The sequence below is a fragment of the Bombus pascuorum genome, chromosome 11, assembly GCF_905332965.1.
Source record: "Bombus pascuorum chromosome 11, iyBomPasc1.1, whole genome shotgun sequence".
In the NCBI taxonomy this organism is placed as follows: Eukaryota; Metazoa; Arthropoda; class Insecta; order Hymenoptera; family Apidae; genus Bombus; species Bombus pascuorum.
In genome coordinates, this window is record NC_083498.1 from 9,085,038 (window position 1) to 9,097,607 (window position 12,570).

The following is a 12,570-nucleotide window of genomic DNA, read 5'->3' on the forward strand; positions in this document are numbered from 1 at the left end:
AAATAATCGAACATCTTTGAAATAAAAGTATGTTATAGCTATTAGATAATTCGTATTATAACATGTTAAAAACAAGCACTGTAAGGATATAATGATCTTCTGTTATAGTTAATTCTTTAGATCTAACAAAATTGTGTTTAACAGGAACAAGAGAGACTTTCCAATAGAGATCGTTCCAGTAGAGAAGCTGAACAAGAACGTCAGTGGAAACAATTGCAAGCACTACGTCAACAGCAAGCACATATGCAGCAACAAGTTATTCATGACCAACGTATACATGGTATATAATATTCATTTATATATATTTATATACTGCAATAAACATTAGATTTTACTTTTAACTTTCAAATATTTTCTCAATAGCTATCAACAGAGTCCATAGACAAATAAGTGAAGATAATACAACTCAAATAAATACTGACAATACTACTGGATTAACGACACAATTACAAGTCTCCACATCACAGGTATAATTTTAATTTATAGTTACAAACAAAAATTATAATAAATTTTTATAAATATGTACAAATTATTTTGTAGGATGGAAATCATATGGGACCACTAGCTACACAGTCCCCTGGTTCACGTAATACGTTTGCGACTCCTCCCGTAAAAGTTACACGAGGTTTAGCACCTCAAAGCCCTCATCAGGGTATGCCACGTTTACCTAATCAACCCTGTACAACCATGACACGTCCAGTTGGAACTGTGGTTAGACCAGGGATGCCAAATAACTTTACACAACCGCCCTCTCCATTTTCTCCGCAAGCACCACAGTCTCCTCACGATTTTCCACAGTCTCCAGCTTCATCACAATCCCAGGACCATTTTCAACGTTTTGACAATACCGAAGCTTACTCTCAAGGTTCTCAAACATCTAGGTCACAAATCGGTGGCACACCAAACTATTCCACGTCCCCAAGAAGCGATGTCTTTTCTCAACCGCCAGGTACGCCGCGGCCTATGTTTAATGCTCCTACTACTCGTCCTTCTACTCATGTATATGCTCCATCTCGTACACCTGATCCTTATAGTAGCCAGCCTCCCACTCCTTCTCCCGCTTCAAATTATTCCTCACCAAGACCAGAACCTCGACAAGATTCGCAACAGCCTGAAGTGTTCAATCAACAACCAGAAGTAAACAGGCAATTACGAGATCTGTTGCAAAGACAACAGTTTAATAAAAAAATAGAGCCTGTGAGCACTACATGGAATCAAGGTATGTTATATAGTAGAAGTTAAAAAAAGTATTTCTTTTTTATTAAAACATCAGTTATATGTATATTTATATTGATTTCTAGATGGTCAAAGTAATACAGAAAACAATCAACAACAATTTGATGCAGGTCATGTACAACTTCCACAACATTCTCAAGCGACAAATAATACTGGCGAAGGCACTTTCAGGCATCCTCTACCACCTGGTATTGTTAGACCTAGGATGCCCATCCAATCAAATGTTTTGATAAGAAATCAAATTGGTAACATTCTGCATTTTTTATCTTGTTACTATAATATGGCTATGAAATATATTCTATATGTCTTATTTTATTGATAATATTTAACATGTATTTAGGAATAAATACAAGACATCCTGTAGCGGGAAATATAGATGCCAGGATACAGAATATAGATCCACGAACTAGAATGATTCTGCAAAGACCACAAGTAGCTGCAACTATAACTCAACAACATTTTCAAGGAAACCAAGCTTTGCAAACACGAATGCCAGCTGCAAGAAATACTATTACAGAACCTTATGACGTTTTACAACAACAAAGATTTCCAGGTAAATGTACATCCTATATTATACATATTATTCTTATATGTATTATTATTTTTTATAATAAATATCATATTTACAGATCCCAATCAAGGGCAAAATATAACGCAACGGATAGTACGAACATCCCAGGATAATCTAAATCAGGGAATTAGAATGTTAGGTCAGCAAGGAGTTGGTATAAGAGCACCTCTGATACCAGCAACAGTTAGTGAAACTACTGTTAGTCCTTCTGAACCATCAGAAATTCCTGACAACGTCACTGCAGAGCTTGAAAAATTAGAACAAGAGGGAGCACCGATGGTTGAGGTCGAGGGCGTGAGTGCAATATTAGGAGACCTAGGCGATGATGATGATGAACTGCTTGGTAAGAAAAATATTTAGACTATAATTCATGTATTGTCATTAATTGTGTAACACAAAGTATAAGTATAAACTTGAATTTTCTATTTCATTACAGCTGAAATGGGAGCAGATTTTAATATTTTGGAATACGCAGATCCCGAATTAGGCAACATAACCGGTGGTGAGAAAACAAATATACTTGATTTAGATTTAGAACCTGTTGAGGTAGAGACGAAGGACGAAAAACAAAAGAAAGAGATTAAGGACGAGGAGCGAAAATCGACGGAATTAGGCGCAACGAGTGCGGTGCACACTGACATAAGTGACACGTGTACGACAGCTACTGTTCAAACGCCGACAGAAACGTCTAATGCTCCAACACAAGCACAAACAGTAACACCTATTACCGCAACATCACAAACACCACAGCAACCGTCCACGATTATGCCTCAATCACATGCTCAAGCTGTTGTTGTACAACAACAAATGCATCAGCACGTGCAGCAAGCTGCGGCAATGGGCAGACCTATGCCTCCAGGAACTCGCTTGCTTTCGCCTGATGGAGCAGTTGGCGTTGTTACATCAACTAACACCGTTACGGTCAGTTATCCGTCCACATTTCCTGGACATCCTCAGAGAATACCACAAACACATATCCAAGGTAAGCGATTCTTGAAATATATTCACATGATTGCGTAATGGTACAAAATTTGTAAAAAGTTACTTTAAAAATATTGGTTCTAATTAAATTTTATTATTGCAGTACCTCAACAACAACAGCGTGTTGTAGCTGGGATGAGAGTAGCTGTACCAAATGTTACCAACAGGGTAGTTGCTGTAAATCATATGATCGGCCCACGTATGCCCCTTGCACCACCGCCGCCGCCACCTCCACCTCCGTATCCTGGACCACCGCCCCCTTATCCCGGACCCATACAGGTTTGTACATTTTACACGTCTTCTCGATGTTCTGATGTTTTTGCATCGCTTTAATCTTGAGTATTTTTTATGCAATTATATCTAATAACACTTTCTTCTAACCACGAGAATACTAAATATCTCGCAATTTGATAAGCAATGATCGCTTCATGAAAAACATAACACGTATTATTAAAATCGTTCTTTACTTTCCTAATGAAAATTAAATATAACAATCTTAGTTTCTTACATATAAATTCTATTCTATCTCTAGATTTCTATACACGATACATCCATTACGAAACATTTGTTGACGTATACGCGCGGATGTTGTATTTTCAATGTCAAATAATTGTAATTTTGTAGCATTTTGAATTTTAATGTAATTGTGTAATATGAAGTATCGAGTTTTTTTGAATATAACGAGTGAGAGCAGGAGGTCTCGAATTTGTTATGAACGTAGGACGTAGGCAAGTAATTTATTTAATATAAAAGTATTGGCTGTGGTAAAATGGTGTTATCGCCTGGGTGTTTGCAATGCATTGGTGTTGGTGCATGTCTAGATGGGGCTGTGCCCAGGTGGGCGGGGTATGACGCGGCCCCCAGTCCATATAGGGCATTCAGTACCGGTGGCGGGTCCACCAATGGCCCCTGTGGTACATACTGGTACGCCCGCAATGACACCTCACCCTCACCGAAGACCCTTGCTTCTGCAGGTGAGCAAGACTTGGGGACTTTTCAGCATTAAGCACAATGTATCACCTGCAATGATATCAAAATTCAAAGATTCTACCCTCTAGATTATTTTTAGTATTTCTGCACCATTTTTATTTCCTACCTTATACATTGTTCTTATTAAAAATTATTTAATAAATTTAATCAGAGAAAAGAATATATTAGTATCACCAAAATTTGTTCTGTGTGTATTGTATTGAAAATAGTAACATATGTATAAGTTTACATCACCCTACAAGTAAAATTTTTATGAAGATAGAAATTTATATCTGATTATAAAATAGTGATTAAAAGGATTATAGATTTTATACAATAATTCTTACATATAATATATACTGTTAATAAAATATGTTGCATCTTTTTGTGTGCATGTATGTTTTGAATAAAAAGACACTAGGCTTCATCAGATTATGTATATTATTTTGCTTTATGATAATTATAATTTTATGTTTATATTCTTATACCATAAGTTTGTCTAAATAATATTTATGTTAATAATTGTTGTAGGAGTAAAATTTCGCATGTTCGTATTTTTTTTTTTTTTTTTTTTTTTATTTATTGGGATGATCAGTGTGCCTTGTTTCAATATGTAATTACTCACTACATAATATTATATGACATACGAATTTAGTATCTAATTATATATCACTGTTTTAATTCATTGAGCCACATACATAGTTCTATAATAACCCATTGACTAGCTGGAGATTCGATAAGCTGTCAGTAGTGGTGTTCACAGGAACAACCATTATTGTTGGAGGAGTTGTTGGAGCAAGAGAAACGAGAACAAGAAAAGCAACAACAGCAGCAGCAACAGCAGCAGCAGCAGCAAAGCGACAATACAACTCCTGGAGGACCACTTCTAAGTGACAGTGAGTTAGAACAATTTAAAGCAGATGTTTTGGGTTCTGCACCCCTTGCTTCTCCTCCACAAGGAATTACATCAGTACCTGGAGGAGTTCCTGTAATTAGGCCACCTTGTACATCAAGCCCATCATCCGCTCCAGGTACCAGTTGGCAACAAGCAGTACCGGATGCAACGAAAGTAGCAGCACAGGTCCCTAGACAACCGATTGCAACACAGACTCCACCGGAACGTTAGTATCATGAATACTTTTTGTGAAGTGTACTATTTAAATAATGTTATAATGTTGAATAAAATTGTAAGACTTTTATTTGTTATAGCGAGGGTTGCCACGTTTAATATCTCTCAAATTCCTGCTCCACCTACACCACCGGAAAATATCGTGAACGAACAGGACCGTCAAATACAACTGCAGTACGAGCAATGGCTAAACCATCAGCATCAAGTGTTGTTACAGCAGTTGAAGTATTACGAAACTGAGGTACAAAAGCTGCGTAAAATACGAAAAGTAAGGATAGAATGTTTTTATGTTGCGGCGTTTTCGTTTTTGTAGCCCTCTAAACGATACAGATATGCTACAGTTAAACTATCTTGATTTTACAGTCTCTCAATAGCAAACAGCGACAGTTACGGAAATCTGGCAACGAGTTAACGGAGAATGATGCGGCCGAGCTACAACGTATTTCCAGTGAGCAAGCGATATTACAAAAGCATTTAGACGCGAGTCGCAAGCAAACCCGTCAACATGGCATGCTGATACAGGAATATCACAGTAAACAACAACAGAGACAACCTCAGCAACAAACCAATGAACCATGTTCACCACTAATGTCGCCTTCTCAACATTCACCGATGCATAGTCCTGCTGCTCTCGTTTCTCAAAGCCCAGGCCCTGGAAACGTTTCAACAAGTATGATACAACATTCACCGGCAACTCCTATCATCCAACATAGTCCTAATACACCTTTGTTGCAACACAGTCCTGGTAATCCACAGTCTGGAAATCCAGGAACAATGTCGCCACATAATATGCAACAATCTCCTAGAATTAGTACTCCACACTCACAGAACGAAGAAAGCCCCTTTAGTCCTGGCGCCATGCCGTCGCCAGGAATGTGTGGTCCTTCGGCAACTCGGATGACATCTCCGCAGCATCGTGCGATTATCAGTGGAAGACTTGCAACTAGTCCAGGTGCTTTCACTCCTGATACGCGAAATACGCAACAAATCATCGGTGAACAAGGAGTCAGAGTTCACGGTCTCTCTCAACGTTTTGTGCGTCCACCCGCCGTTGGAGAACCTGGACAAAGGCCCAGGATGCCGTTGCAAGGAGGGATCGTATACGGACAACGTTCCCCTCTTGGAAGTCCACAACCTAACCAACAATCTCTAATGAATCAACAACAACAAATGCTCCAAAGACAGCAAATTATTCAACAGCAACATGAGACTACTTCGATTCTTCAAGATGGACAAAATGCAATGACTCAGCGTACGCTGCAAATAGCACAACAGAGACAACAATTGCTGCAACAACAACAACAGCAACAAATAGCTCAACAACAGAGGCAACAATTTCTGCAAATGCAACAACAGCAACAGCAACAACATACGATGCAGAAACCTCCAAATTCTCCAATGGTGTCTCAACCTGCTAATTCTCCAAGTCCTCAGCTCCATCAACAAATGCAACAGAACTATGGACAACCTCCAAGTTCTCCCATGCCTCGTAGTCCTATGGTTCAGCAAACTATGGGCTCACCTATGCTGCAACAGCAACTGAGTCAAACTTCACAACCACCCAGTCCTATGAACACAAGGATTCATCCACACCCACCTAATTCGCCAATGATATCCCAGTATCAACCACCAAGTCCGATGTCGCGTAACCATCCGTCAACATCTCCCATGCTCCAACACCAGTTAAACAACACTCATCATCCTCCAACGTCTCAGCCTCCTAGTTCTCCTATGCCACGTAGTCCTATGGTCGGTGGCTCACCCATGCAAATGCAAAGAAGACAATCTACTGGAAATAGTCCAGCGATGCCAGATCGACCACAAAGCGTAGAAAATCCAGGAACACCAAGAACACCGCACACTCCACACACACCACATGGCTCTTACACGGCTCAAACTTCAAATAACCACACAGTACCAAGTGATCAACAGCAACAATTACAACATCAGCACCAACAGCAATCTATTCAACAAGAGCAGCCGTCTGCAACGGATCACACGAATAGGGGCGGAGGAAATCCACATAATCCACTGAATCCGTTGCCTTTTGGACGATTTGGATATATTAAGCTTGGGTTGAGAGGTGGTTCTCCTATGTGGTCTACTAAACCGGAGAGTAGTAAAGGGAAGACTTCTGAATCGCATCTTTTAAATATGGATGAGAAGCCGAACACATCTGTGGTTGTTCACAGGAAAACCGGCATACCGCAATCAAAAATTAATTCATTGGTATGCGCTGATTATAATGACTTTGATGATGACTCGCATACGCCACCTCAAACTCCACCAACAAGTTTAGAAATCAAACAAACCACTTCGTTATCTGACAATGGACCTCTAACATTGGGTAGTCCGAGCAGCAAGATGGAGCCGATACCTGACACTACTGATTATGACGACGACAAAACTATCGTAAATACAGAAGTGACCTTGAGCTCGACAGCCCAACGAGACAGCGACGATATTACTGTTATAGATCAATTTGGAGACTCGGAACTCGTAGACGTAATATCAGGAACGTTGGAAGGTGATATGCAGGAGGAATATGTGCTTTTCGAGCCAGGAATGGTCGTAGACTTATCAGCAGATAGCAATGATTCTCTTTGTCACGCATTGGTTAACGAAGGTAGTCAAGGACACGACTTAGTGCAAATATTAGAGATAGAAAATCCCGAATCTCAGACAGATGAACCGATGTTGAGTGACGAAGATTTAGTACCCTCTCATACGAGAAACAAGAAAGGTCTGAGACTTGATATAGTAAGAACTTTACAATCTGGAAAAAGATTGGTAGCAGTCACAGATACTCCAGAATCGCCTGATCAGGAAGAACTTCGCGTAGACCCGTCACCTGGATCTTATATGGACCAATCGCCTGAACAAGACCTCATGGTGTCTTTCGTTAGTGAATCCGAGGTAGTAATTATCGATCCCAGTACAAAATCACCCGAGGATAATTTATCCAAAGAATCATGTGCAGAGGAAATAGACAAAGTTGATACCACTAGTGTTTCTGAAACATCAAAGGAAAATGCTATTGCAGAAAATGCTGCTGAAGATCAATCAAAAACACAAAAAGAATCAAAACCAAATAGGAGTCCTACATCGTTTGTGTTCTCTGACAAAGTTCTTTACAATCAAATCCCACCATCGAGTATACATCATGCTAACATTGGCGTATCATCTACATGTAGATCTATAGTTTCTTTTTCAGCCTCTTCGAATATAAGTGTTAGTACCGAAAATACGAACGCTGTCACTACATCCACGAGTGTACTGATAGCGACAGATACAACTATTAAATCAACTCCGATATTTACAACCTTAAGCATAACGAAAGAAGTAGTGTCTCCTTCTTTTAATAATCAAAAACAATTGCCATCAACGATGGCGAGCATCGTGGCAGATGCCAAAATTGCTGCTAAACTTAGTCAGACAGCTTTGGAGAATATCGTGGTTAGCTCACAGCAAAATATTGTCAAGACCGATGCCTTAACTCGAATTAGTTCACAAAATACGGAGATTCTTAGGCCTCAGATTACAAGTACGGAAAGAACTATGTCATCAGTGGCCAATGTACAGAATGATTTCACTAGTTTCGTGCAAAGTATTGCCACAAGTGCAATGGACGGATCAAGCAATCCTACGAAGTTGGTTTTGAGCGTGCAACCGACGTCTGTCACGCTATCGACACCAAAAATGTCCATACCAGATCTTCCTAAGAAAGAAAATGGAAATAACTCTGTTACTGTGTCGAAGGAGAATAAATTGGAAATATTGGATAAAAGCGTGAAAGTAAAAAATGATAAAGATGAACCTGATCATTCGGCAAAAAATTCAGAAGAATCAAGTGTAGATACTTTGAGTATAAGCATACCTACAAGTGTAACTGTTAGTCAAGAGTTAGCTATTTCTGATGATAAGAAAAATGATCCTTTGAATACTACTGATGAATTGGAAAGTATGCTTGAGGCTATCCATAACCCTGCTGAAAACACCATAAACAGGGAGAATTCTCATACAGAAAACAAAACAGATACTGCTTCTTCATTGAAAAGGATATCACCAGTCACAGATGATTTATCATTGGTAAATATTTTGGAGAATGATTCGGAACCAGTTGAAAATGAAAATAAAGAGGAAAGTGTGACAACTTCTGAAGCTCAAAGAATGAGTATTAAATCCAAAGGAATCGAAACCAGCATTGCAGAAAATACTAATATGAGTGTCCCTCAGAAAGAAAAAAAACATAATGAATCGTGTACAGAAATTGACACCAGTAAACCTTATGTACAGCATTGCCTCAATGAAGAGAAGAGTATAATGGAAGAATCATCCGAAGATATATTGGACATGTTGCATAACATCATATCCTCTAAGCCAGAAATGGCTAACAGCGAAATGCTTCAGGAAGACAGATCCAGAAAGTCTAGTATGATGTACGAATTACCAACACCTTTAGATACCCTGCCTCTGAACATCCTTCAAGACCCTTTAATGGAACTAGAACAAGAACACTCCGACAATGAACACCTCTTGTCAAACGAGAACAAAGGACCAAAGGTACAGAAAGCCAGTCCACCTCCTATAGAACCTGCCCCTAAGAAGAGCTCGCCAATCCCACACCAGAGTATTCCCTTAGTAGCGAGTACCATAGCGCAATTACAGAAATCTACAACGACAGTACCGCATCTTTCTCCTCTGTCAAAACCCACAGAACTGACGTCAAACGTCGCCAATGTGTCGCACCAACTGAGAACGTTGCTTTCTTCTCTACAGACGAATCATTCGCAAAATTGTTCGACCGTAAATCAAACCGCCATCGTGACAATGGTATCCTCAGCGATCTCAGGACCAAAAGTAGGGAACATACTATCTACGACCACATCCACGCCAAACTCTGTAAATAATCTACACAGCAGCACGAACGCGCGACTACAGACCTCAATGACCACGTCTCATTCAACTAACACGAGCAAAGCTGAACTAGAAACCACGACGACCAATTACACCCCGCATACAAAGGAAAGTACAAATTCTTCAGTAAGCGTTGTTTCTACTTTATCTAAGGTTACTTCCTCGGAACCATTTTTACGAATTACATCCAGCGGAGTACAGTCGCAAACTAGTGGTAGTCTGTCTCTACAAACGTCGTCCGTGATCACCCCTAGGCCACCGACCAATTCAGGTATTTCGATTACGTCAAACGCAATGTTAAACGCAATGTTAGCTGGTACAAATTCAGCGAAATCTTCTATGGCTGGTCATCGAACGAATACAGCTCCTACGCAAGCAAGTAACCTATTGAGCTCGGTGATGGCAACTTCTGTACAACGGACCCAGAATCTCCAAGCGATCCTGCAAGTAAGTTCAGGCTGTTCCTCGGCATCTTCTCGCGTGGTTGTGAATGCCACATCAACGACAGTTACAACATCCATGCAATGCGTCAGAACTATCGTACCTCCTATAGTCACTGCAAGCACCAACAATATTAACGTTACCACCAGTATACTCCAGTCTACCCTGTCTCAAACACCGACTCTTTTGCATTCTCAGCTCACTTCTGGCCAGAGCCAGTACAAAACAACCACCCATTTAGAGCACACTAAAAGCACTGATCTTGAGAGACTGGCGCAGAGTACACCATCAAAGAAGGAGCCAGAAGAATCCAACTGCAAACCGCAATCGGCTCTTGAAAAACCGCCAGCTACTAGATCCGAATTGGAGATAACCAAAAGCTCTGCTGGTTCTCACAGAATCGAGGAGTCCCAAAATGTATTGTTGAAGCAACTGCTACAGAACACCGCGTGTGCAACGACTACTTTGTGTTCTGGTTCCTCGCAAGGCCCTAGTTTGCCATTAGTACCATCTTTGGAGGCGCAATTAGCGAGGCCCGTGCCGCCAACTCCGTTCTCCGTGTTACCACCTTTATTGAAGGAGGTACCGGCACCTAAAACTACTAGTAATAAACAAGTTTTAAACAGGGAGACGTCGTTCTTGTCACAATCAGTTACACCTTTGAAAGTGCAAAGTCCACCGACCAAAGAGGAAACACCGAAACCACCTCCGCCGCTGACAACTTCTGCACCAGTCTTGCCTCAGCAGCGCGTGGCTGACTCATTTCCAAAGCAACAGATAACCACTCAGCCTACGAAGACCACTCCTGTTTTAACTCAAGCAAACCAGCAACCAGCAATGACAGTAACCAAGCAAGTGGCACCACCACCACTTACAAAGGCCTCGGAAACAACTCCCATAAAACAAGAACCACCTAGTATTACCCAGCCACCACCTAAACAAACGAGCGATGTTATCGTTAATAACACTGTTACAATTCCACAACAGTGTGTTGTATCAACTCCAATAACCGTGTCACGAGTAGTATCACATACAAAACCAGTGATTACAACAATGGTTGGCAAGAGTATCCAGTCCACGACGCAGGTATCGAGTACTGTCCAAGCCACACAGCAAGCATTGACGACGGTTACGACTGTGCAGCAACCACCACAGACACAAACACAGACTCAATCCCAGATACCAGTTACCCCGAAACCCATTGTTTCGACCCAGCAACAACCCCCACACGTAAACACAATACCGCCATCAGTGCCTCATACGGTGTCTCACACGGTGGGCCACCATGCCCAGGCGTCACAGGGTGCAAATGCACAACACACAGTGCCTTTAGTGGAAGTCAAAAAGGAAGTTCTTGATGAAGTTCTATCTAGTGGTACACCTACCCAATTAACCGATACCAAAGACTTTCTTACTGCCAAAGAGGAGCTTATCGATGGATCAATTGACGACAAAACTGGTATGTAATGTATAATTTATCACCTTATTATATCTGCCCCACCAAGAGTACATACGCATAAGTAATTAGAAATTTGAAACTTGTATGTGATATAATTTTAATGTTAGTATCTTTGCTTAAATAAATCTCAAAACACATATATTTTCATGAAAATTGCAATCAATACTGTAACAACAAATACATATACTCCATTAGGTTTTATTTCTATATGAAGATAAGATCGTGTTTACACGTGTATAATCTCGTAGATCTCAAGAAGTTGAAAAGGCGACAGTATCAACAGAAAAGGAAGCAAAGCCAGGGGAAGGATGCGACGGCAGCACCTCAGAAAAAGCGTGCTAGAAAAGTGTCCCGCTTAGACGAGGATTATGACACGTTCATTGACAATTTAATGGCACAATTGCGGCAACTTCAGCCAATGGCAGTATTAGAACCACTTCTAGGCAGAAATTATGGCGTTTGTCCTATCTTTGGGTCGGGAGATCTGACGAAAATCGGCAGTCAGAAAGATTACAACACCAGAACAGGAGATTTAGTTGGTTCATACGGATCTGCTACATTGCCGGGTGTATCTGATCACTATAACACTCAACCATTCGGTGAATTGGAACCCTTACCACCTCAACAGCCTGCTTCTACTCAGAGAGGATTTTACGATCAAGAATTTCCACCTCTTAAATTGGATGATTGTAAGCATTTAGATGAAAATGGAAGGAGAAAATGGACTTGAAGAATCTTTTGGTATTAAATACCTTAAAGTAGATTCTATTTAAGTTCGCCATTAATTCTCAGTATATCTATTCGCATTATTCATACAAATTTAACCGTTTGAGTTCCAGAGGCCATTGAAAAAACAGAGTCGAAAAA

At 40.4% G+C, this 12,570-nt stretch overlaps 1 protein-coding gene across 13 annotated transcripts in view; it reads left to right on the forward strand.

Moving 5' to 3' along the window:
• The window catches only part of LOC132912253 (histone-lysine N-methyltransferase 2C-like), a 28,456-nt gene that overhangs the window by 9,797 nt on the left and 6,089 nt on the right, over window positions 1-12,570 (forward strand). For 8 of the 13 annotated variants that reach the window (XM_060969523.1, XM_060969522.1, XM_060969524.1 and 5 more), the window contains 13 exons: window positions 145-280; window positions 364-467; window positions 541-1,219; window positions 1,302-1,481; window positions 1,577-1,789; window positions 1,866-2,150; window positions 2,244-2,789; window positions 2,892-3,067; window positions 3,610-3,762; window positions 4,509-4,878; window positions 4,967-5,154; window positions 5,250-11,703; window positions 11,952-12,392. In XM_060969523.1, coding sequence (XP_060825506.1) covers window positions 145-280; window positions 364-467; window positions 541-1,219; window positions 1,302-1,481; window positions 1,577-1,789; window positions 1,866-2,150; window positions 2,244-2,789; window positions 2,892-3,067; window positions 3,610-3,762; window positions 4,509-4,878; window positions 4,967-5,154; window positions 5,250-11,703; window positions 11,952-12,392 — 9,925 coding nt within the window. The remainder of the gene's footprint in view (window positions 1-144; window positions 281-363; window positions 468-540; window positions 1,220-1,301; window positions 1,482-1,576; window positions 1,790-1,865; window positions 2,151-2,243; window positions 2,790-2,891; window positions 3,068-3,609; window positions 3,763-4,508; window positions 4,879-4,966; window positions 5,155-5,249; window positions 11,704-11,951; window positions 12,393-12,570) is intronic. The other 5 variants (XM_060969530.1, XM_060969531.1, XM_060969527.1 and 2 more) reach the window with 5 other exon arrangements.